At 46.3% G+C, this 27034-nt stretch overlaps 1 protein-coding gene across 2 annotated transcripts in view; it reads left to right on the forward strand.

Annotated features, from left to right (window-relative positions):
• The window catches only part of NPSR1 (neuropeptide S receptor 1), an 814072-nt gene that overhangs the window by 324319 nt on the left and 462719 nt on the right, over positions 1–27034 (forward strand). For both annotated transcript variants that reach the window (XM_073549960.1, XM_073549961.1), the window contains exon 3: positions 25672–25775. In XM_073549960.1, the coding sequence (XP_073406061.1) occupies positions 25672–25775 (104 nt within the window). The remainder of the gene's footprint in view (positions 1–25671; positions 25776–27034) is intronic.

The raw sequence follows: 27034 nt of genomic DNA on the forward strand, positions 1-27034 counted from the left end.
ATTTAACACCTAGACGTCCCAAATTTTACACACAAACCCTAATTTAATTATTAGTCAGGGACATATAAAAAAATACATGAAATGAAATGGTTTACTGTATGCAAACCATGTGTCATTTCATGTCGGGTTGGCGAATGATTTTACAAAAGCTGGCAATTGATTTTGCGGCTATTCTACTATGTAGAACTTTATGAAATATAAATATATATATATGTGTCTCAATGACATGTATATATATATATATATATATGTATTCTATGTGTATATATCTATTCTTTCGCTTGGGTTTTAACCTGTCATAGGGCTCCATTATATGTCCATTTTGCAAGCCTGCGAGAAAATCTCAGCATACAGATGCCATACAGATTACATACGGATGCTTACATGGGAAAAATACGCTGCCACACCCTGACAACGGATGACATACGGATCACTATTTAGGGACCATTTCTGCATATAACGGCCATAAAATACGGACTGTATTTTTATACGTTGTGGGTGATTCCAGCCTTACACCTCTACCAGTTACCGGGTGGCCATTTCTGCACATTATATATCCAGCATTCCAGGTCTGTAGTGCGGTAGTTTCTCTTTTTACAGTTTCAACACGTGTTAACCAGACAGATTACGCGCAGAGGCTGTCCAACTACCAGCTGCTTCAGCCCATCATCTGCTTGTGAGCGCCAGTGTGTCCCCTTTTTTGTTTTCATTTAATTATTGCAGCAAATTTTACATTCAACAAATCAAATGATGCTCCTATTCTTCTGAGCCCTGCCTTGAACCAAACCAGGGGTTTTCCTCAATATTTGGGATGTTATCATGCTCAGGAGAAATTGCACAACAAATTTCATGTTTGATTTTCTCCTGTTGCCATTGTCAAAGTGAAACAAGTGGGTCTAAAGGAAAATTCTTGTGAACAAAAGTTAAATATTAATTTTTTCCTTCCACATTCTATTAATTCTGGTGAAGAATCTGAAGGGTTATTAAGCTTATTGAATATGGTTTTGAGTACCTTGAGGGGTGCAGTTTTTAGATTGCTATCACTTTTTGGTATTTTCTGTCATATAGACCACTCAAAGTCGCTTCAAATGTAATGTGGGCCCTAAAAAAAAGTGGTTTTGCAAATTTTGTTGTAAAAATTAGAAATTGCTGGTCAATTTTAATCCTTATAACTTCCTAACAAAAAAATATTTTTAAAAATGATACTGACATAAAGTAGACATGTGGAAAATGTTATTTATTAACTGTTTTCTGTGACTTGACTCGCTGATTTAATGGCATAAAAATTAAAAGTTTGAAAATTGCAAAATGTTCAAAATTTTTGACAAATTTTTGATTTTTTCACAGATAAATGTAAGTCATATCAAAGAAATTTTAAAACTATCATTAAGTAAAATATGTCATGAAAAAACATTCTCAGACTCAGTGGGATCTATTGAAGTGTTTCAGAGTTATTACCTCATAAAGTGACAGTGGTCAGAATTGAAAAAAATGGCCTCGTCAGGAAGGCTTCGAGGTGAAAGGGTTAAATTACCTAATTCAAAAATTAATTCATGTCACACAGAAAGTACTACATCTAGTATTTTGTATGACCTCCATGATTTTTAAGGACAGTTTCAAGTACTTTATTCATGGAAAGAAAAAGTTGGGGACTTATTGTTACATCTATCTTTTTCAAGAATGACTTCTTTTGGAGCCTGGATGCTGAATGGAGAGTTATGGTCAATTGGTCTCTTCAGGATTGTCAATAGGTATTTCAGTTGGGTTCAAATCAAGAGACATACTTGTCATCTGAATCACTTTCACCCCCACATGTAGCCCCACATAAGGACACTACCACCACATTTAGAAAAAACTATATGTTAAGCAAGGACGTGGAGTGATGGTAACATTTTATCTTTCAATATAAAGCAGTACATCTGTGAATTTGTGATGCCAATAATTAAATGTAGTTTCCTGACACCAGCAGCACTCATGCAGCCCCGCAAAAGGACACTGCTGCAAACATCTTTCACTGTAGACAACAAGCATTTTTCCAAATGCATTTTTGGAAATGTATAATGCGTATAGTGAAATATGGCAGTGGCCGTACACTTACAGTGGGTACAGAAAATGTATTCAGACCCCTTTAAATTTTTCACTCTCTGAGAGACAGAATATTGGCAAGGCACAGATCTGACCAAAGTTACAAAAGAATTTGTGCAGTACTCAAGGTTCCTAAGAGCACAGCGGCCTCCATAATCCTTAAGAAGGTTGGGACCACCAGAAGTCTTCCTAGACCTAGCCATGCAGCCAAACTGAACAATCATGGGGGAAGAGCTTTGGTGAGAGAGGTAAAGAAGAACCACAAGATCACTGTGGCTGAAAGCCACAGATGCAGTAGGGAGATGGGAGAAAGTTCCAAAAAGTCAACTCCACCAGTCGGTCCTTTATAGCAGAGTGGCCCGACAGAATCGTCTCCTCAGTGCCAGACATATAAAAGCCCACATAGAGTTTGCTAAAATATGCATGAAAAACTCCCAGACTATGAGAAGTAAGATTCTCTGGTCTGATGAGATAAAGATGGAACGTTTTGGTGATAATTCTTAGTGGCATGTGTGGAGAAAACCAGGCACTGCTCATCACATACCCATTACAATCCCATCAGTGAAACATGGTGGTGGCAGCATCATGCTATGGGGTGCTTTTCAGCTACAGGGACAGGATGACTGGTTGCAATTTAAGGAAACAGGAATGCGGCCAAATACAGAGACATCCTAGATGAAAAACTCTTCCAGAGCGTTCTGCATCTCAGACTTGGATGAAGGTTCACTTTCCAACAAGACAAGCACCCAAAGCACACAGCTAAAATAACAAAGGAGTGACTTCAGAACAAGTTTGTGACCATTCTTCACTGGTCCAGCAAGAGCCCTGAGCTAAACCCAATTGAGCATCTATGGAGAGACCTGAAATTTAAAAATTTTTCCCAAAGAGTGAGATGGTCCTTACAATGTTTTGTGTATTGGAACGTTTATGAGCTAGAGGAAAGATCTTGTCAATAATACAAACAGCTTGGTCAGAAAGTTCATGAGTCTAAAGAGAGGGGGTACAATCACACACATGTCTGAAAATACTGCTGCTTCATCTGCCTTTGTCGCTAGGTGGTACACAGTTACTGCTGGATGACTGCATCATCTGGCTGTTTATCTATATGTTATTGACACAAGTTGTTGCCTATATTTGGCTGCTGGCAGCTGATAATATAATTAGCTCTCTGCTGGGAGACAAGGGTGGGTTTCCTTTCCATATAAACCCCATCAGACAGTCTTTGTCTGCCAGTTATTTAGTTCATCTAGACATGGTCCCAACTCTGATCCATTTCTCCTAATGTACTAGTTTGTGTCTCCTGTTTTCTGACATTGACTTGTATATTGACCACCCACTTGCTTCCTGATTCTGCTGCTCATGCAAAATCTTGGTATCGACCCTGCATGATAGCCCTTCTTGCCGCCAGCTTGCTCCACTGGTCTGCAGTTGACTCTGTGGCATCAGCCCTGAGGTACCAGGTACCACTAGTAGTCCTGATTCTTGAGGGTTAAATCATGAGAGAAAGAGCAACCACTGGGACCTGCTAAATAGAAGGACTTGTGTTAAGCCTGTCTTAGGAAGCCCTATTAACAGCTGCCAGGCTGCCATGAAAAGAGCTTTATGACAAATATCTATGCTGTACACAAACCATTTAATGTTTGTTCGCCTTGTAAATTCAACGGTGAGTCACCACATGTCTATCTCGCTTTCAAAGCAAGCATATTTATCAGTAAAGCATGGAAAGCTATGAGTAGCTGCTACAGAATGAGTGGAATTTTAAGTATTAAGTAATTGTGTAGCAAAATATTGCTTGATGAGGTTGTTTATGATATAAAATTATTCTAATTAGAAAGCATAAATTCATTGTGCTTTGGTAATCTGAGCATGAAGAATTTTGTTTTTGGTATTTGAATTTGTTTTAAAACATAATGTAAAATCATAGCATTTGTAAATTAATTTTGAATAATATAGTGAAATGTGTTGAAAATAGTGAATATGGCACTCTTTATCAGAAGCCACTGATACCCCAAATTCATTGGCAGGCCATATCTGACCTCAGCAGTAACTATCACTCTAAAACAGTCACTTATCTCTGAGCAGCCAAAAAAACAATCTATCATTGTTGCTCATCTCCCCTCCCGCAATCAACTCTCGTTAGCAGCAATTTCCTTCACTAGCAAAAGGCCCTTAATCAAGTAATGTATCACTTATTTACCTGCTTGCTGTAGATTCAATTAAATCAGTTTTATTTTCAGTAGATTGACTCTAGAGGTCTAGTTGTCTTGTGCTCTGTAGTCCTCCTGTTCTGTGCAACCCCATCCAAAGCATGGAATATCAGCATTCTGCTAATTTACAGTGTACACAGAAAGCTGTAAATCAGTGGTATGGGCGGGGTTATACAGAAATCAGCATTCATAGAACTGTTAGCTCTGCAGCAGAGAAAACAGTGATTTTATGAAAATGACAGCATGCAGACACATAGATGGAATCAGGATCTCTGTCCCTACATCATAATGCTCTATGTGTTAGGAGTCGGATTCCTGCGTTTACTCTGCAGGGATCCAGATCCTCACATTCTGCAGTCTCCTCCTATTTTGACACTGCAGAGGAGATAGAAATGGCCGGAGTGAGCCTCCCAACCCCCCTGGAGGAGGCGTGGGCGGAGGCCAACATGACGGGGGGTTGGAAGTTAGTGAGGGAAGGGGAAGGGTTAAAGGGGAGGGGGAGCTAGGGGGTATTTAAGGCAGGGTCTGGGTGTAGCCCGCCCTCTGTTCCTGTTACCCAGCTCCTGAGCAGTCAGCAGTCCCCCAGCTTACCGGGATGTCAGTAGACCAGGCCCTGGATAGGCTGCGGGCGGTAGCAGTGGGGCAGCCTCCTGGCTGGCTGGAGGCGCAGGTGTCCGGCCTGCTTCGTCGAGCGCCGGGGCAGGCCGAGGTGGGAGAGCGGAGGCCCCGGCGGGCGCGGCCTCCAGAGCGGCTGTCCCCCGACAGCGCTCCCAGGGCCTCGCGTCGCCGCCGGAGCCCCTCCCGGGACCCTCCAGGCCGCGCGACGCAGCCTTCCCCGTCCGGAGGTGCGCGGCCTGGGAGGAATCCAGTCGGGCGGCGAGGTCCTGCGGCAGCATCTGGCCCCTCCCCCCGTGGCACCTGGTCCTGCGGGGGGCCGCAACGGTGATGGCCGAGCCGCGCAGCCTGTCTCGGCGGGCGCTCCAGCCGCGGACAGAGTGGCGGCCTGCCAGGCGGCAGGGCAGAGCCGGGTTGCGTCCCCCGGCGGTGGGGGGGAACTTGATGTAACGGGGGGGCGCTGCTGCGGTTCCCCTGCAGTGGCGCTTGCCCCTGATCCACCGAGAAGGAGCCATGGCCATATGGCTGCAGCAGGACCGGAGGGCAGCCCGGCGGAGGCGGTGCCGGCTGCCAGAAGACTGGAGCGGAGGACACTGTCGGGCTCCCAGTTACTGTGGGGGGCCCGGGGCTGCCAGGTGCCTCGCGATGGCGCGGCCGACTCGATCCTCGGCGGGGGGAGGCAGGAGCCTTCCTTTGTGGGGGTGTCGCGGTCCAGTTCAGTCGGAGGGTTTAGGCCTCCCACTCTGGCTCAGTCTACTGCGGTGTCCGGGCCGCAACAAAGTGGCGGTGACTTCGCCGCCGGGAGGCGCGAGGTCCACGTGGCGTCGACGTCTGGGGATCCAGGATTTCCGGCTGGAGGGTACACAGCCCCCTCGCAGCCCGGTGAGTATGCGTCTATGTCCCCTGTTTGTCACCCGTTGTTGTCTTCATCTGCGGTGGTAGGGGGCCCCTTAGCTGAGTCCGGGGGCGGTGGGGTAGAGGTTGGTTTTAGCAGTTCAGGGTCACCCGGGGGAGTATGTGATATGTTGGCGGATGTGCGTGGATTGCTTTTTCGTTTGGAGCAGGGTTTGGTGGGGTCGTCGCCAGTAGCAGCGTGGGTTGGGCCACAGGGTGGTGGGTTGATGGGTCAGGGCGCGGCTGCGTCGGGCCCTTGTGTCAGTACACCGGTGTCAGTGTCGGTGCAAAACGAGAAGGAAAAGGAGTGTCGCGTGCATCTGGATGATCGGGCGCATGGCGAGGTGTATGTGTGTTTTGAGGGTTCGTTGGGAGCTCATTTGAAGAAGGAGGTGAAAGAGCGGATTTGGAAGGATGAATATGTGGAAATATTTTCGCTATTGCCTCTTGGGAAGTTTAATTTGGACAAAAGCAAGAAAGAGGATAGCAAAAAGGAAGAGGAAGAAAAGCGGAGGTGGCGCTTGATTCCTCAGACATTTGCAAATTGGCAGCAGGCATTCGCTATTTTGGCGAGTGTTATTGGGGAACAGGCCCCTGATAATTGCTCTGCGTTGTTTTGCTATTTGGATGCTATCGGGGAGGCTTATAGAGTTTACGGCGGTCAGGCGTGGCTGCGGTATGACGAGCAGTTTCGTCAGAGGAAAGCGGTGCGTCCGGCTATCCGCTGGGACCAAAAAGACATTGGCTTGTGGATGCGTGTGATAGCGCAAAACAAGTCTGGGAGTTCCTTTCTTGGGGGGGCTGGAAGCACCAGCCAGAATAGCGGCACTTCCGGCTCTACGGGGGGTGGGGGTCAAGGGCAGTCGGGAACGCACAAAGCGGGGGTTTGCTGGCAGTTCAATGACGGCCAGTGTAAGTTTGGGGCCAACTGTAAATTTAAACACCTCTGCTCCAACTGCAACGGTACTTCACATGAGGCATCAAAGTGTTTTAAAAAAGGGAAGTCCAAATCCGGCGGGGGTAATTCGCAAGGGGGAGACTCCAGTGAATCTGGAAAAGATGGTCCCTTATCTAAGTAGATACCCTGATAGGGTAGGTGCGGGGTTGTTGTATTCCGGTTTTCAGGAGGGTTTTCGGATTCCGGATCCTCCGTTTGAAATCCCGTTTGTTTTGAAAAATTTGCGCTCTGCTTTGGAACATCCGTCAGTTGTTTCGGAGAAGATCCAAAAAGATGTTTCATTGGGGCGCATGGCGGGCCCTTTCGTGTCTCCTCCTTTTTCGAATTTGGTCGTTTTCCCGTTGGGGGTTGTTCCGAAGAAGGAGCCCAATAAGTTTCGGCTCATTCAGCATTTGTCTTACCCACGGGGTAGGTCGGTTAACGACGGTATTGATCCAGAGATTTGTTCGGTGGTATACTCTTCATTTGATGAAGCGGCAAGTTGGGTTCGGAAATGTGGACGCGGGGCACTGATGGCTAAGACGGATGTTGAATCCGCTTTTCGTTTGCTTCCGGTGCATCCAGACAGCGTGCGGTTGTTGGGCTGTTTCTGGGAGGACAGGTTTTTTGTAGATAGGTGTTTACCTATGGGTTGTTCTTTGTCCTGTGCGTATTTTGAGGCTTTTAGTTCTTTTCTTGAGTGGGTCGTGCGCGACGTTTCTGGTTGCGACTCAATAGTTCATTATTTGGACGATTTTTTGGGCATTGGCACAGCGGACTCTTCACGTTGTTCTAGGATTTTGAAAGCGATTGAGTGGGTGGCGGATCGGTTCGGGGTTCCGCTGGCGCCCGGGAAAACTGAGGGCCCCAGTACGTGTTTGCGTTTTCTGGGGATTGTCATCGATACTGTTGAATGGGAATTTCGGTTGCCGGAGGACAAGCTTGATGATTTGAGGTCAGAGGTGGTTCGTGCACGTCGGTTGCGGAAAATATCATTGCGGGACCTTCAGTCGCTGTTGGGAAAGCTTAACTTCGCTTGTCGGGTGATGCCGATGGGTCGAGTTTTTTTTCACGTAGGCTGGCTAGCGCTGCTTCGGGGGTTCGGGCTCCTCATCATTTTGTGAGATTGTCGGCCGAGCTCAGGGCCGATTTGGTGGTTTGGGAGTCCTTTTTGGAGAAGTACAACGGTCGTTCGTTGGTAATGGCTGATGTGGTCTGCAACGATGCTCTGGATTTGTTTACGGATGCTGCAGGCGGATTCGGTTTTGGTGCCTATTTTGGCGGGCAATAGTGCGCCGGTCAGTGGCCTGCTGCTTGGGTTTCGGCGGGTTTGGTGCGTAACATCGCGTTGTTGGAGATTTTTCCGATTCTAGTGGCTGTTCATTTGTGGGGTCAGGAGTTTCGGAATCGGCGTGTTCGTTTCAATTGCGACAACATGGGGGTTGTGAGCGCGATTAATGGTCTTACGGCATCGTCCCCTCCAGTGGTCAGAGTTTTGCAGAAGTTGGTGCTAGCATGTTTATCTTTGAATGTGCATGTGATGGCGACACATGTGCCCGGGGTGAAAAACGAGATAGCTGACTCTCTCTCTCGCTTACAGTGGGATCGTTTTCGTTCCTTGGCCCCGGAGGCAGAGTTCGAGGGTCTGATTTGTCCGGAGGAATTGTGGAGGGTGGCTTTCGAGCCGCAGAGTCACTGATCGTATCGTCTTTGGCACCAAAAACCTGGGAGGCCTACCGGAATGTGTGGTGTGCGTGGGAAGAGGTCCTTACGGCTGGCTCCACCGGTGGGGTCAGGCTTGAGCAGGAGGGTTTGTTGCGGTCATGGTTGGGGCAGGGCGCAAACGAAGGTTGGTCTCGGGCAAAGGTGACACGTTTGTTGGCCGGATTGTCTTTCGGTTTTCGATTGCGCGGATGCAGGGATTTGACGAAAACGTTTTTGGTAAGACAGGCGGTGAAAGGTTTTCACCGCTTTCGGGGGGGGGGGTGATTTAAGGCGGCCCGTGTCGTTTAATATGCTTGAGCAATTGGGTCTGGTTTTGGAATCGGTATGCGCGGATAGTTATGAGGTTGCGTTGTTTCGTCTGGCTTTTTCCTTTGCATTTTTTGGGGCGCTGCGGATTGGGGAACTCGTGTCTCACAATAAAGAGTCGGTGGGCGGGTTGTTAGCCAGGGATGTGATTTTGACCGCTCAGGGTGTCGAATTTTGGCTGCGTAGGTCAAAAACGGACCAGTCTGGAAATGGCCGTCGAGTTGTGTTGGGGGTTGTCCCTGGTTCCGGTATGTGCCCGGTTCAGTGTTTGCGTGGATTTTGGGACCTCCGTCCTAGTCTGGGTGGATCTTTGTTGTGTCACGCGGACGGTGGGAGTCTGTCTCGGTATCAGTTTGGTGCGGTGTTTAAGAAGTCGATTCGGTGTTTGGGATTGGATGATTCTAGGTTTGCTTCGCATTCTTTTCGGATTGGGGTGGCGACTGAGGCAGCTGGGCGTGGTTTGGGTCCCTCTTTCATTCAGCGTATCGGAGGTTGGAGGTCTAATCGTTATCGCAGTTATGTTCGGCCTTAGGGCGTGCGGAAGGCGCGTCCGGTTGGTGTGGTCCATGGGGTAGTGTTGGAGCGTTTTCTTTGCGATATGTTCTGTAAGTGTCGTTTTGTGTTTCAGGTTTGGGACCTCTGCTGGTCTGGATATTTGGTCACTCCTTTGTTTACTGGGGAGCGGTGAGAGCCGATGTCAGGACTGACGGCAGACAGCTGGGAATTTCCAGATCGGCGGCGGTGGTGCGGTGGATTGGTTTTCGGGGCCTGGCGTGGCGTCGGGTGTTGCCGGAAATTCAAGAGTGTGCTCGTTTGGACCGGGCACCGGATGTTCTTGTTATCCATGCTGGGGGTAATGATCTGGCTGTCCGTCCCTTCCGGGAATTGATCAAGGACATTAAGCAAGATTGCTTGCGGTTGTGGGTGACTTATCCGGAAGTCACGATTGTGTGGTCTGAGATCGTGCCACGCAGGCGTTGGCGGTCCATGAGATCGTTGGAGAAGGTCAACCGGGCCAGGATCAAGGTTAATAGAGCGGTGTCCGCTTTTATAGTTAAAAATGGGGGAGTTGCCGTGCGACATTTTGATTTGGAGAAGGGTGAGGGCGATTACTGGTTAGCGGACGGTATTCACTTGAATGCAGTGGGTTCCGATATTTGGGCCCTTGCCCTTCAGGAGGGTATTGAGAAGGCTGTCGCTTGGCGGGTTGTGGGGGTCTCGGGTCATTGAGGTGTTCAAAGGCCCCTCGTTGTGGCGGTTTTTGGGGGAGGGGGAGTCCTTGAAGTCGGTGGAAATTGGTTTGGGAGACTCTCTGGGTAGGGTCTCCTTCATTTAAAGGTATGCTGGTCGTGATCTGGTGAAAGGTGGATGGGGAGTTTTCCGTCAGAAGAGGGCGGGTCCCCAAGGAGTTTGTGGACAACATCTACTGGTGTGCTGGTGCTCCCGAGCCTGTGGGGTAACGGCTGGGAGCAAATGGTTGGGGGTTGTCCACGATATCTGGTTATTTCACCACGATCTTGTGGCTTCAAGGACTTCTCCTTCCAGGGGTTAATTTTATTGTACTCATGTTGGTTATGATACAATGTTTATTGTTGTGTATTGTTATAATAAAAGGCTGCTGTGGCCATAAAATTCCAAAAAGAAATATCGGTGTCCGTGTATTAGTTGGCGCCGAGGTGGGGGTGGTCATTTATGGTCACGGTGGGGTTTTGGGGGGTAAATCAAGATACTTGATATCCCCGTACGAGGTAAATACTTGACAATACCAACGTCAAGAAATGGCCGGAGTGAGCCTCCCAACCCCCCTGGAGGAGGCGTGAGCGGAGGCCAACATGACGGAGGGTTGGAAGTTAGTGAGGGAAGGGGAAGGGTTAAAGGGGAGGGGGAGCTAGGGGGTATTTAAGGCAGGGTCTGGGTGTAGCCCGCCCTCTGTTCCTGTTACCCAGCTCCTGAGCAGTCCCACCCTCCCTCCCTTTTTTCTTTTGGGTTGGTAATACGTGATTTTAGTTTGGGTCATGGCGGTTTTTGGGGAGGGGGAGTCCTTGAAGTCGGTGGAAATTGGTTTGGGAGACTCTCTGGGTAGGGTCTCCTTCATTTAAAGGTATGCTGGTCGTGATCTGGTGAAAGGTGAATGGGGAGTTTTCCGTCGGAAGAGGGCGGATCCCCAAGGAGTTTGTGGACAACATCTACTGGTGTGCTGGTTCTCCCGAGCCTGTGGGGTAACGGCTGGGAGCAAATGGTCGGGGGTTGTCCACGATATCTGGTTATTTCACCACGATCTTGTGGCTTCAAGGACTTCTCCTTCCAGGGGTTAATTTTATTGTACTCATGTTGGTTATGATACAATGTTTATTGTTGTGTATTGTTATAATAAAAGGCTGCTGTGGCCATAAAATTCCAAAAAGAAATATCGGTGTCCGTGTATTAGTTGGCGCCGAGGTGGGGGTGGTCATTTATGGTCACGGTGGGGTTTTGGGGGTAAATCAAGATACTTGATATCCCCGTACGAGGTAAATACTTGACAATACCAACGTCATGCCTTGCAGCTAATCTCTCCTGTGGCTAAGTCCTTCTGTCCTCTTACTGGGCATGCTCATGGGACGATCTCCCATTGGAGATCGGGAGTCATGTGCTCAGGTTCCGCTCCAGTTCTCATTGGTCCATCTCAGAGATCTGGAAGTGTGCAGAAGGTCCCGGCCACTATAAAAGGCGCGCATAGCTGTTCCGCCATGCGCTAGTATAGTCATACTTCCTGCTGTGTGTATGAGGACGGATGCATGATTCTGGTGACTGAATCATTTGAAACCCCTTCCCTCTGATATTATGCATGTGAATAGGGACTGAGTTAGTTTCAGCGCCAGCGCTCCTCTGTTTCAACTCGCACAGCTGCTAGCGTCCGACATTGTGCTTGCGCCTTGCCTTTGTCGTTTGGCGGCAGTGTCCACGCCGCACTGCAGTAGCAGCCTCTTTTGCGTTTGCAGTCGCAACGCCGCACACACGGTAGGTCTAGACAGACGTAGTGCCGCCGTCTTGGGCTGCTCCTGTGACCGTATACCGTGTGTGCGTTTTTACTGAGTTCTGTGACTACAACAGGCTCAGTTATTTGTGTTTGTACTTTTTGCATCTCCGTGAGTTTAACTGAGATTGCTCTGCACACCTGGGTGGAGTTTAACCCCGTGTGCAAGTCCGCCATATTGCTCCTGCCACCACCTAGCAGCGGTTATTTCACCTACTGCACGGTGGACCCTGAGCGGCGAACGCACTTTATTTATATTTTTATTTAGTGCGTTCCGCCGTTCCTAACATTATACTAGCGCCAGGGTCTGGCTAATGATGGTAGAACAGCAGCAACTCTTACAGTGTATTCGGCAGATTGAGGGCCAGTTGGCCACTCTTGAGAGGGCTCTCTCAGCTGCACAATCCACCGAAGCTGCTGTAAAGGCAATCACAGATCTCGGTTTCCCGTATGTCCACATCCTACCCCGCGCCGACAGTTACCCGCCTCCTGTTGCCCGATAAATTTTTTGGCGATGGTGCCTCCTGGAGGGGTTTCATCAGCCTGTAGTCCATTCAGCTGGAGTTACTGGCTGCGTGATTCCCTCCGGAACGGGCCAAGGTGGGGTTTATTGTCTCCCTGCTGTCGGGCAAAGCGTTGGAGTGGGCTACGCCACTATGGTAGCGTGGTGACCCAGAGGTCCGGACCGCTGCTCACTCTCTAACAGCTATTAAGCAGGTCTTCCCCGGTCCATGGGTCACGCATGATACCTCTCTTCAGCTTCTAGCTTTGACTCAGGGTGCTCTCTCGGTTAGTCAGTATGCCGTCCGTTTTCGGACACTGGCTTCCGAGTTGGAATGGTCTGATAAAGCCCTCATCCCTGTGTTTTGGAGAGGTTTGGCGGAGCACGTAAAAGATGCTCTCTCCACTAGAGAGGTTCCTGTCAGTTTGGAAGAGCTGATTACTATTTCCACCCACATTGACCTCCGTTTTTCGGAGCGCGGTATGGAGCGTGCTCAATCCAAACGGAAGGTTACTCCGGCTCCCAATTTTTTTGAGCCTCTGGCACTACCTGAGCCAGAGGTCCCACCCCCTGAGCCCATGGAGGTGTCTCGCGCCGTTCTTCATGCATGTCTGGCACAAGACTTCAGTCGCGGCCTTATTTGTCAACACGCGGGGTCTCAGAACAACTGTGCCCCGCAACGGCTAGATTCTGTACCGCTGGGTAAGACCCTTGTTCCTCCCCACCTTTGGCAGAAGGTTCTTGCTTGGGCACACACGTCCAGGAGGGGTGGTCACTGCAGCTATATGCAGACCACAAAACTCCAGGCAGGGTCTTACTGGTGGCTGCACAGGGCTCGGGACATTAAAATATATATTCGGGGCTGCACCTTTTGTGCTCAGAATAGCCTCCTTAAGCAAAGAGCGGAGACGCCTGCCGACACATGGCGGCATTCCACTTTAACTTCCACTCCCGCTGTCGCCCACGGGCCCCTTCTCAGACCTGGCGATCTTGCCACCCCTGAGGCCTTCCACGTGTCCTGGGTCTCTCTGTCATCTACCGGGACATCAGACTTGCCTGCGGACGAGTCTGAGGCCTATACCTCTTACCGGCACAAGTTGGTGGCTCGTAAGGCTCAGGGGGGCCCTAGGAGGGGGGGTAATGTTAGGAGTCGGATTCCTGCGTTTACTTAGCAGGGATCCAGATCCTCACATTCTGCACTCTCCTCCTAATTTGCCACTGCAGAGGAGATTGCAGAGGAGATTGCCTTGCAGCAAATCTCTCCTGAGGCTAAGTCCTTCTGTCCTCTCGCTGGGCATGCTCATGGGACGATCTCCCATTGGAGATCGGGAGTCATGTGCTCAGGTCCCGCTCCAGTTCTCATTGGTCCATCTCAGAGATCTGGAAGTGTGCAGAAGGTCCCGGCTACTATAAAAGGCGTGCATGGCTGTTCCGCCATGTGCTAGTATAGTCATACTTCCTGCTGTGTATGAGGACGGATGCATGATTCTGGCGACTGACTCATTTGAAACCCCTTCCCTCTGATATTACGCATGTGAATAGGGACTGAGATAGTTACAGCGCCAGCGCTCCTCTGCTTCAACTCGCACAGCTGCTAGCGTCCGACATTGCGCTTGCGCCTTGCCTTTGTCGTTTGGCGGCAGTGTCCACGCCACGCTGCAGTAGCAGCCTCTTTTGCGTTTGCAACACAGCGCACATGGTAGGTCTAGACGGACGTAGTGCTGCCGTCTTGGGCTATTCCTGTGACCGTATACCATGTGTGCCTTTTTTACTGAGTTCTGTGACTACAGCAGGCTCTGTTATTTGTGTTTGTACTTTTTGCATCTCCGTGAGTTTAACTGAGATTGCTCTGCACACCTGGGTGGAGTTTAACCCCGTGTGCAAGTCCACCATATTGCTCCTGCCACCACCTAGCAGCGGTTATTTCACCTACTGCACGGTGGACCCCGAGCGGCGAACGCACTTTATTTATATTTTTATTTAGTGCGTTCCGCCGTTCCTAACACTATGATTATGTAACACTTGGAAAAAGGTGCAGTAATATCTAGATATTATTGCAGAACATGCAAGAAATATGTACCTATATAGTGACCAGCAGATGGATAGCATTTCACTCAATGTCTATGTGGCATCCCAGGAGTCCGGTAGCCACAGTGGCATTGCCTCCCTCACAGGGGGTGATGTCATGCCTGGAAGCAAGGAGGGTTTCCCTAGCCAGATAATACCAGCATACAACACCTTTCCTTACTCCAGACCAGAAGGGGTAGCTCAAGACCCAGTTTCAGGAAAGCTTCCTTATTAGTTCTGGCATGGGGGTGGGGTTAGTCAGTCTGAGAGAGTCTGCATAAGGGACAGGAGCTGTGAGGAGCTCGTCCCAAGAGCAGACTGAAGAGAGAGGAAAGTGGAAGTTTAGGAAAGCCTGGGGATTGGAGCTGTGACCAAGCTCACCCCATGGAAGAGCGCTTGACACCGGATGCTGGAGTCTGTGGCTGCACGGGTAAAACAGTCCCAGCAGCCAAATCCGGAGGGCAGGAGACTGGAGGCCACCTGGCCCCATCACATACCTGAAGGCACAGCAGCATACCAGAGCCAGAGCAACCACGAAGGAGTGACACCTGTAAAAGGCTCAAGCTGCCTGCCATACAGGCAAGGACTAAAGATCAGTAAGGAACAGAGGACTGAGCATAGCTTCAGGCAGCAAGGACCTCAGAGAACAGACTAGTAAGGAGGCCTCCAACACCATCTGACTTAGGGGATCCTAAATTGCTTCCAGGCTGCCCAGATCTCCATTATCATTTACAATCAGTGCCCTGGACTGCACCACAAATCATGAGTAAAAGTGTAAAGACTGCACCCTGCTGTGTCTTCAGAGTTATTTAATGCACCATCCCCTCTGTACTACAATCATCACTCTGCACTACAACCATCACCACTATCTTTAACATCATAAGTGTCCTGGGAGTTAGCTCTACCTGTGGAGAGCTGTACCAAGTCTGCTGCATCACCATCATCCCCAGCGGTCTCTTTAAGCAGCGTCGGTTATCCCTTGCCGAATACCACAGGTGGCATAATGAACTATATCTTATAAACTTTATTCCCCTTTTATCATCATTTTCATTCGATGCCCAGGGCCACAGACTTGGTCACTGCTGTCGTGACACATCCCCTTAAGAACCGGCCCAGCACCGAGTATCCCCACAGCCCTGGCGGTCGTTCCATCTGTCCACCCAATAGTAGTGGAAGCTCTCAAAACCCATCTGTCAAAGTTCAATTAATGTAACTAGTAATTAGGAGATTGTTTAGAGAGACTGTATGGAGCAGCCTGTTTGTGAGATGTGGCTCCACACTTGAAGGTTGAGTTAGTTCTGAGTACATTGATAGGTGAAACAAGAAAAACAGTGCTGTTATATCCGACCAAGAAAAAGCAAACTTTGAACAGATCCTTGGGGTGTTGGAGGATTTGTTTGGTGACACGTCTTTTGAGGATGCACGGAGCAAGAAATTACTCATCTGACATCAAAAGGAAGGTGAGACCTTGCTGCAGTTTGCTAACAATCTACAAGAATTGATGGCTATGCTTCAGAGGAAAGAAGAGCAGGGGGCTAGGTCTCTCATTAACACAGGAGTTTTGTTACATGATCAATTTGTAATGGGCCTCAGGGACCAGTCATTGCAGAGAACCCTGAGAGAAAGACTTAAGTTTTAACCTGACCTGGCAATACATAAGGTGCTGAAGGAAGCAATCATCCTACAGAAAGAAGAACAGGTCATCATAATCCTATTGGTCCAGCAAGTAGAATCAGTGCCAGATGAAAATACAGGTCTGGAAGGCAAAATTGCAACCTTGGAGGGAGTAGTGAAAGATCTGCGAGACATGCTGTCAGCCAGAACATGAGCAGTAGTATTTAAGGCACCAACATTTCAAAGGTACACCAGGCCGAGCAGGCACCCTGGTAGAAGAAATGAAAGAAGGCAATGCTGGAAGTGAGGCCAAGAAGGACATCTTCTCAGGAACTGTCCCAGCTGGTTGATGACTAATTGTCAGATGAATTTAAACTAGATCATTCTATGCTAGAGGGGCAACCGGCAAGAGGGGTTGTCGATATAAGCCCATTGCAAAATACCAGAGACTTGGTGGGATAGTGTCCGGTGAGGTGGTGAAGTTCAATAAGGAAGAGTTAACCTGTCTGGTTGACATGGGATCTCAAGTAACCATCATGGCAAAGTTGGTGTTTGAAATGTACTTTCCTTCCCTACTCTAAGATGACAGTGCCACCCAAGTGAGCCTTAGAGCAGCCAACAGTCTACCCTTTCATAACTGCAGTGAGTGCGATGCAGACTGACAAATGAATCTGGGGAAGAGTAATTAATAACAAATAAAGGAGTGGTAAAGGTAGAAAATGCAATGAGAGATTTAGATGGTGGACTAGTGGCCCACAAGTTGGCACCTATGTATTAGAAAAATGTTCCAAGTCAGAAACCTCCATAAACTGCCTTACCGAGACATCTCAAACAATTTCGGATCAAAAATAATTTATGGAACTTACCTTTCAAACCAGTAGCAGTCCCAGCAGGGCATGAATTGTTGTTGCAATTCACAGTGGCCACTAACCAAGCACTGAGAGGAAGTATTGTACTTGTAGAGCTAGTATTGCAAAAACAAGGGGTAGCTGTGGCCAAACACTGTGAACAGTTCAAGCTGGACAGATGTTGTTGAGATTAGCCAACCTTAGCAAGCTTGAGTTCCACCCAGAGAGTTAATGGCAGAAGTGTTTCCTATCAGAGATGGTCAAGACATTCAAGAATCTGACAGGCATATCGAACTGGAGGGTGCAACAGTTGCCACATGGGTACTGAGTCAAGGTGCTCCAGATGCAGAAAACAATACTGGAGAACAGCTCCTAACGGAACTACTGATGGAAGGATAGCCTACAGGTGAATTGCAGGAGGTGGCATAGATGCTGAAGTAAATTCAAATGCATTTTGTAGAACTGAGACAGATTTTGGGCTGACTGGAACATGAGATTTTCACTAAGGATGTTATACTTATTCAATAATGATACTGACCCATGTCTCCAGCTTTGTACTAAGACGCTAAAGCACATGCTACATGTTCATATTATTCAACAGAGCAAAAGTCTGTGGGTATCATTCATAATGCTGGTGAATAAGAAAAATGAAAGATTGGAGTTTTGCAAAGACTACAGAAGGCTAAATGCCTGTACTGTTCAGGATACCCAACCCCTTTCTCGAATCGAGAATTCTTTATCAGTCTTGGGCCATGCCAAGTTCTTCCCCACTCTGTATCTTGCAATTATGTATTGGCAAGTGCTTGTATCTAGAGATGAGCGAACCTGTCAAGGTCCGGTTCGGTTTCGGTGAATGGACCGATGTTCACAGGACAGTTTTTCGAATGTATTCGAACCTCATTGAATTCAATGAGAGGCAAAATCAAATGCACAGACAACACCTTTGGGGGCAAAAGGTTGCCCAAAAAGCTCAAATTAGGGGCAGATACTATGAAAAGTGGCATCAATTTACCCACAGTAGACATTTCATACTGGCGCAGCAGTCAGGCTGTTACGGAATGACTGACCAGTGTCACATGACCCCATGGTTGGTCGGTCACCTAACGGCACAACAACACAATGCCGATGGAATAGGGGAGAAGAAGGCCCTGACAATAGGGAATTAGGGACGGTCATCTCCTGAGCTCCACCCTGAGCCTGTCCCTGTTCTCACTTAACACCCTGTGCAGGTCCTTCCCCCTGCTGACACCAAGAAACCTCATCCTATTTGTCACCTGGATCTGCCCTAACTAGTGCACTGGCCGGTAAGGAGAGCTAGCCTCATCTCTGCAGATAAAACACACAGGGGGAAGTGACAGACACCAAAGGGATAAGGTAACAAAAATACAACACTTAGCTTGTGCACACCACTGCTTAACTCCACACCATAGATAGCACAGCAACAGGACTCCAAACACCAGACTTGGCTGAACAGCAGATAGCTGTTTCTGCAAAGGTTGATCTCCAAAGAGAAACTGTATCACCAACAGTCAGCTGATGCAACATGTGACCTCTTAAAGGATGTGGGAGTGGTCACCCACAACTTCAGCTGACCCAACAGCACTGCAGTAACACCAGCTCGCCAGCGGGGAAAAACTGCATTTAACCCCCGCTGGCCTGAAAGGGAAAAAGTTTTAATGTGAGAAGCCAGATCTGCCACAAATCCAAAAATGGATTGTGACACAGGCATTGGCCATTCACGAGTCAGGGTCTGAGCCAGCTTTTACAGTTTGGAATTTAAGTTTCAATGAGGACCTGGTGGTTAAGGGAACAGTATAAGCCTCCTTAGCTGGGAGACCTGAGACCTCATGCAATACCTTAATTTTTTTTTGTTACTCCAGCCACACTCAGATGGCAAAAAAATCAGTTCCATACATTACTATTGGTAGAAAATTGTAAGGAAAGTAACATAGGTTGTTGACTGATCAATTGACCCATAGTGGAATCTTTTATAAGATGTAGTACCTGTATAGTCGTCAATATCAGGGAGATGTGGCTAGATGCTGTGGAGGTAAAGTGAGTCAAGTTAGGTGTCCGAGGAGAAACAGTGGTATGTATAAGGCAGGCTGTATCATTGGTGGAATAGTGTGTCTGTACCTTTAAGATGCATTCAAGGCAGTTCTCCCGCACTTTGCCTGGCCAGTGCCAGTGAGTGCAGGAGTGGCTGATGAGAGTATTCAGTAGTCGGATCCTGCAGTCTTGCTCTCTGAAGTCTAAGTCCAAAGATCACCTTAATTAGTATGTCCGTTATGTGGCATCTTTTCATTGGTGGTCGGATGTTAGCTGCTCTGGTGATGTGGCAGCTCCGGATTGGCCCACGGGCGAAGTCACAGCCGGCTGGGCGTGAGTGTTTGGGGTGGAGTTTGGGGTTTAACCCCTTTACTCCTAAGGGTGGTTGCATGTTAATGCCCGGGCCAATTTTTACAATTCTGACCACTGTCCCTTTATGAGGTAATATCTCTGGAATGCTTCCATGGATCCCAGTGATTCTGACACTGTTTTCTCATGACATATAGTACTTCATGTTAGTGGTAAAATTTCATTCATATAACTTGCGTTTATTTGTGAAAAAAATGAAAATTTGGTGAAAATTTTTAAAATTTTGCAATTTTCCAACTTTGAATTTTTATGCTCTTAAATCACAGAGATATGGCACACAAAAAACTTAATAAGTAACATTTCCCACGTTTACTTTACATGAGCACAATTTGGGAACCAAAATTTTTTTTGTTAGGAAGTTATAAGGGTTAAAAGTTGAACAGCAATTTCTCATTTTTACAGCACCATTTTATTTTTAAGGACCACATCACATTTGAAGTCACTTTGAGGGGTCTATATGATAGAAAATACCCAAAAGTGACACCATTCTAAAAGCTGCACCCCTCAAGGTGCTCAAAACAGATTCAAGAAGTTTATTAACCCATCAGGTGCTTCACAGGAATTTTTTGAATGTTTTAAAAAAATGAACATTTAACTTTTTTTCACAAAAAAATTACTTCAGGTTCAATTTTTTATTTTACCAAGGGTAACAGGAGAAATTAGACTGGGAAAGTTATTGTGCAATTTTTCCTGAGTATGCTGATACCTGATATGTGGGGGAACCATTGTTGGGCGCATGGCAGAGCTCGGAAGGGAAGGAGCGCCGTTTGACTTTTTCACTGCAAAATTGGCTGGAATTCAGATCGGATGCCATGTCACATTTGGAGAGCTCCTGATGTGCCTGAAGAGTGGAAACCCCCCACAAGTGACCCCATTTTGGAATCTAGACCCCCCCAAGGAACTTATCTAGATATGTGGTGAACACTTTGAACTCCCAAGGGCTTCACAGAAGTTTATAACGTACAGCCGTAGAATTAAAAAATCATATTTTTTCCACAAAAATGATCTTTTCACCCCCAATTTTTATTTTCCCAAGGGTAACAGGACCCCAAAAGTTATTGTGCAATTTGTCCTGAGTACGCTGATACCCCATATGTGGGGGTAAACCTCTATTTGGGCGCATGGCAGAGCTCGGAAGGGAAGCAGCGCCATTTGACTTTTTTGGCTGGAATTGAGATTGGACGCCATGTCGCGTTTGGAAAGCCCCTGATGTGCCAAAACAGTGGAAACCCCCCAATTCTAACTCCAACCCTAACCTCAACACACCCCTATCCTCAGCCCTAACCCTAGCCCTAACCCTAGCCATAACCCTAATAGGAAAATGGAAATAAATACATTTTCTTAATTTTATTATTTTTCCCTAACTAAGGGGATGATAACGTGGGGTTTGATTTACTATTTATGGCGGTTTTTATATTTGGCAGCTGTCGCACGCTAAAAGACACTTTTTATTGTAAAACTAGTTTATGCATCACCACATTTTGAGAGCTATAATTTTTCCATATTTTGACCCACCGAGTCATGTGAGGTCTTATTTTTTGCGGGACGAGTTGACATTTCTATTGGTACCATTTTCGGGCATGTGACATTTTTGATCGCTTTTTATTCCGATTTTTGGGATGCAGAATGAACAAAAACCAGCATTTCATGAATTTCTTTTGGGGGTGCGTTTACACCGTTCCACGTGCGTTAAAACTGATAAGGCAGTTTTATTCTTCAGGTCAGTATGGTTACAGCGATACCTCATTTATGTCGTTTTTTGATGTTTTGCCGCTTTTATGCTATGAAAACAATTTTATATAAAAAATAATTATTTTTGCATCACTTTATTCTGCGAGCTATAACTTTTTTATTTTTTCACTGATGGCACTGTGTAGTGGTTCGTTTTTTGTGGGACAAGATGACGTGTTCAGCGGTACCATGGTTATTTATATCTGTCTTTTTGATCGTGCGTTATGGCACTTTTTATTCGGCAGTATGATGACAAATCATTATTTTTTGCTTCGTTTTTTATTTTTTAACGGGTTCAATAAAAGGGTAACCTAGTGGGACAGTTTTATAGGGTGGGTCGTTACGCACACGGTGATACCAGATATGTGTACTTTTATTGCTTTTTTTCATTTTCAAAAAATGAATTTATTAGGGAATATTTTTTTTCTTTTGATTTATTTAGCGATTTTTTAGAAATTATTTTTACACTTTTTTTTAACTGTATTACACTCTCCCAGGGGGGACATCACTGCCATGTGACAGATCACTGATCTGACACATCACAGATTGCTGTGACAGTTCAGTGATCTGACACAGGCACTGAACAGGCTTCCTCATGCCTGCGCTCTGCAGGCAGTGAGGAAGCCAGCTCCCTGCAGGCCCCCGAAGGTCCCCGCCGCCATATTGGACCCGAGGACATGCAGGGAAGGAGGCCCCCAGAGCAGCGCAGCACATCGCGCTGATGTGGGGGTCTCAGGGAAGCACGGAGGAAGCCCCCTCCCTGCGCGATTCTCTCCTATGCCCCTGGTACACTGCGATCATGTTTGATCGCGGTGTGTCAGGGGTTAACGTGCCTGGGGAGGTCCGTGATCACCCCTGACACAGAGTGCCAGGTGTCAGCTGTGATAAGAAGCTGACACCCGGCCGCGATCAGCGGCGCTCCCCATGGGGGGCGCCCCTGATCGCTATGACGTACTATTCCGTCCTTGGGACTTAGGTCCCAGGTCACATGGACGGAATAGTACGTCTAATGTAGGAAAGGGGTTAAAAGGCTTTCAGCGGCAACGCGGGTGCGCTAGTATCATTCAGGCTCAGTGTCTGTGTGGAAACTCTACCACTCTGTCTGCATGAGTGTGTATTTGTGTATCTTCTGAGTCTTAGCTTCTTATGTGTTATTCCGCTTGGCTTAGCATCTGTTTCGTTCATGTGGGCAATTAGCACAGTTCAGTTACAGAGCATGCTCAACCTATGTGCTGTACTTCTCTGTGAAGTCAGCAGGGTTTTGTACCTGGCGTCATTTGAGTTGTTTCTCTTGACTTAGCATCTGTTTCATTCAAGTGTGCCGTTAGCACAGTTCAGTTACAGAGTAAGCTCAACCCTTTTTGCATTACCTCTCTGTGAAGTCAACAGAGCTGGGTATTCTGCTTCTGTTCATACTGTGTGGAGTTAATGCAGTCTGATTAAGAAGAACGCTCGCTGTTTTATTCCGTCATTATTCTCACTAGCAGCAGGTTACATCTCCACACGGTGGACCCTGGGTTGCGATTGTACTTTATTTTTTATTTTATTTAGTGCAATCCGCCAACCCTAATAGTGTGTGCCTTTGCAAATCAAGTCCTATCAGTTTAATTCAACACAATGAAGGAGTAGAACCATCTCAAGGAGGATCACAAGGAAATGGATATGAGTGTCTGAGCAAAGGGTCTGAATACTTATGACCATGTGATATTTCAGTTTTTCACTTTTAATAAATTTGCAAAAATTTCTACATTTCTGTTTTTTCAGCCAAGATGGGGTGCAGAGTGTACACTGATGAGAAAAAAAATGAACTTTTTTGAATTTACCAAATGGCTGCAATGGAACAAAAAGTGAAAAATGTAAAGGGGTCTGAATACTTTCCTTACCCACTATATATATATATATATATATATATATATATATATGAAGGAAGGAGACGTGTCCTCATCTGTGGTGTCCTGCAGCTGGAGTCACATCTATCAGTGCACATTTCTGACCAGTCTTCTCGGTGTCCCTATCTGAGGCACCATGAGATTTATGGCAGCTGCTGGGAAGTTTTTTACTGATTGGGTGATGCTTATGTGACTCCACTGACAGTGACCAGATCTGCGTAAAAGTTCAAGCAGCCGCCATGAATTTACTGTTCCTTAAATAGAGAGTGCAGATACAGCACAAGAATCCGGCTGGGTCTTATCAGGAGGGGAGCCGCGTCCTGCCTCCTCCTCACTGCACTCTGCAGACACCTCCGGCTGGTATCGGCAGAAGTCTGAGCTGATACCGCACGGTGTTCTCTTGTCCTGCTCCTCTCTGGACGGAGGAAGCAGTGCCATGCGTCCTAACTTCTCTGTAACAGAGACGCTCATACAATGTGCAATGTTGGCTTGTCTGCTGTATAGTGGAGGCTGCTGTCACAGGTACAGTGCCGGCACCCAGCATCCCAGGGGGAAGGGAGGCATATGCTCCTCTGTAACTTTGCCCATGGTAGTGCAGGGAGATCGTGTCTCGCTGCTCTACCACGGAGCTTACTATATCGGCGGACTTTGCATGCTGATATAATTAAGGGTAGTGTAGCTCCGGGTGGGCCCCTGTGAGCGGTGGGCCTGGGGGGTGCACATTATCTGCCTGCCTAGTAGCTACACTACTGGTCAGGTACAGTTGTGGCCAAAAGTATTGATACCCCTGCAATTCTGTCAGATAATACTCAGTTTCTTCCTGAAAATGATTGCAAACACAAATTCTTTGGTATTATTATCTTCATTTAATTTGTCTTAAATGAAAAAACACAAGAGAGAATGAAGCAAAAAGCAAAACATTGATCATTTCACATGAAACTCCAAAAATGGGCCAGACAAAAGTATTGGCACCCTCAGCCTAATACTTGGTTGCACAACCTTTAGCCAAAATAACTGTGACCAACCGCTTCCGGTAACCATCAATGAATTTCTTACAATGCTCTGCTGGAATTTTAGACCACTCTTCTTTGGCAAACTGCTCCAGGTCCCTGATATTTGAAGGGTGCCTTCTCCAAACTGCCATTTTTAGATCTCTCCACAGGTGTTCTATAGGATTTAGGTCTGGACTCATTGCTGGCCACCTTAGAAGTCTCCAGTGCTTTCTCTCAAACCATTTTCTAGTGCTTTTTGAAGTGTGTTTTGGGTCATTGTCCTGCTGGAAGATCCATGACCTCTGAGGGAGACCCAGCTTTCTCACACTGGGCCCTACATTATGCTGCAAAATTTGTTGGTAGTCTTCAGACTTCATAATGCCATGCACACGGTCAAGCAGTCCAGTGCCAGAGGCAGCAAAGCAACCCCAAAACATCATGGAAGCTCCGCCATGTTTGACTGTAGGGACCGTGTTCTTTTCTTTGAATGCCTCTTTTTTTCTCCTGTAAACTCTTTGTTGATGCCATTGCCCAAAAAGCTCTACTTTTGTCTCATCTGACCAGAGAACATTCTTCCAAAATGTTTTAGGCTTTTTCAGGTAAGTTTCGGCAAACTCCAGCCTGGCTTTTTTATGTCTCGGGGTAAGAAGTGGGGTCTTCCTGGGTCTTCTACCATACAGTCCCTTTTCATTCAGACGCCGACGGATAGTACAGGTTGACACTGTTGTACCCTCGGACTGCAGGGCAGCTTGAACTTGTTTGGATGTTAGTTGAGGTTCTTTATCCAACATCCGCACAATCTTGCGTTGAAATCTCTTGTCAATTTTTCTTTTCTGTCCACATCTAGGGAGGTTAGCCACAGTGCCATGGGCTTTAAACTTCTTAATGACACTGCGCACGGTAGACACAGGAACATTCAGGTCTTTGGAGATGGACTTGTAGCCTTGAGATTGCTCATGCTTCCTCACAATTTGGTTTCTCAAGTCCTCAGACAGTTCTTTGGTCTTCTTTCTTTTCTCCATGCTCAATGTGGTACACACAAGGACACAGGACAGAGGTTGAGTCAACTTTAATCCATGTCAACTGGCTGCAAGTGTGATTTAGTTATTGCCAACACCTGTTAGGTGCCACAGGTAAGTTACAGGTGCTGTTAATTACACAAAATAGAGAAGCATCACATGATTTTTCGAACAGTGCCAATACTTTTGTCCACCCTCTTTCTTATGTTTGGTGTGGAATTATATCCAATTTGGCTTTAGGACAATTCTTTTTGTGTTTTTTCATTTAAGACAAATTAAATGAAGATAATAATACCAAAGAATTTGTGTTTGCAATCATTTTCAGGAAGAAACTGAGTATTATCTGACAGAATTGCAGGGGTGTCAATACTTTTGGCCACAACTGTATAATCACATACAGCTCTGCAGTGAGATCAGGAGGACAGAGAGCGGCCATCACATATCACACTTGTAAATACCCTTCATGTAAAATAAGCACTGGAAGCAGTGTTATCTCCCGAGCACCATCTTGCCCAAAGCCTGGAAGAGGTCACTTATATAAAGTGATGAAAGATGATTTATTAACAAAGCAATCTATAATCGGTGTGTTCATATTAATAGTTTAGATAGGTCAAATGTAGTGAGATATTCCCTTTAATTTATTTGAAATGCTTTCCCTTATATGTGTTGATTAGAATAAGGCTTATTGTTTTTGTATTTATCTGGTAGGTTGTGTGTTGTATTTTTTTATTTTTGTCAAACACCCTCTTTTCTCATTTGGTACTTACAGTTTTAGAAAATTTATAACCACAGTATTTTTTTTTCAGATGCTCTAACAGGTCTAATAAGCATCTTGACTGACATTATATGGAGGTTTACTGGCGATTTCTTGGCACCAGATATAGTTTGCAGGGTAATTCGATACCTGCAGGTAGGTATTATTTTCAAGTATTGTAAAATATTTGACCTGTCAAAGCTGACAGTCATCAGTGGGTTGGGAGAGGTGAGCGGTAGTGTGGTTATAAATATTTTTTTCATTTTTAACCTGTTGATAGACTTTTTGAGGTACAGAAAAATGGTGGTCAGTGTCTGTCATTTTGCTAAATTTTCTTGGAGGTGAATAACAATAATTCTGCGTTTTAGCAAATGCGGATATTTGTAAAATTCAAGTAGAATTCAATTCCATTGAAATACATTTGTTCATCTCTAATTAAAATCTATCCGGAGCAGGAGAATATATCATTTTGTTATATCTTAATTTTAAATTCCTCCAATAAAAAAAGTAAGTACAGTAAGTTTTGACAAAGTGCAAAAAAGGTGGCTGAAGCCTAAACCAAGGCAGACTTGAATGCGGATGTTAAATATGCATAACTGCAAACAAAATCACCAAGAGAGTGCACAACATATTCATAAACTCAACATCTTCATTGCCTTCCCCCCTTTGCCTGCTGCCTATTGACACCAGACTCTGTCTTAGCATTTATAAAGATGATGGTTTCAATAAACCACATCATTAGGTGGCTCACGAATATATCAACTAGCTGTGGGGTGGATGCTCAGGCTTTTAAAGGTCTTCTTTCTATACATTTAGTTCATACATTTATAAACATGACCTTACAACATGGTAGGGCAGCTTGTTATACATATCATAATTGTTGTCAATGAGCCTAAAAAGAACAAGTAACAATAAAACTACTTTCCCGGGATTGTTTAATTCCTGCTTTTGACTCCAAAACTGCTCTGCCTCATTGAGTCTTAGTCTCCATAAAGCTTCTAATAGTGCCCTATTGCATTTGGGACCTAGACATTAACAGATAACCTGTTATGTACTGAGGGTCATGAGATGTAGCTTCTGTGGACCAGACTTGCTTTTCCAACACATACTAAGGTTGCACAAATGAATTGAGGTTTTTGATAATTTGAAGGCCTAGTCAATATTCAGAACACTGTCATTTTCCCCAAACCATTCCTGAACAATTTTTACCCTTTAGCAGGGCTGGAACTCAGGTACCACCTATTAGAAGTAGCCATCCTAAAAGTCAATATTCACCCATTAAGGAGCCTTGCCGCATGACTTATGATAAAAATTAAATTTGATGCTCTATTTGCAGACATGTGCAAGTGATGCATAAAAATTTAGTCATCCATATGATGTGAAAGAAAATGTGATTACTCATTACTGGCTGACAC

This window comes from Dendrobates tinctorius, unplaced genomic scaffold, assembly GCF_039654945.1.
Source record: "Dendrobates tinctorius isolate UK_male_01 unplaced genomic scaffold, ASM3965494v1 ptg000162l, whole genome shotgun sequence".
NCBI classification, from domain to species: Eukaryota; Metazoa; Chordata; class Amphibia; order Anura; family Dendrobatidae; genus Dendrobates; species Dendrobates tinctorius.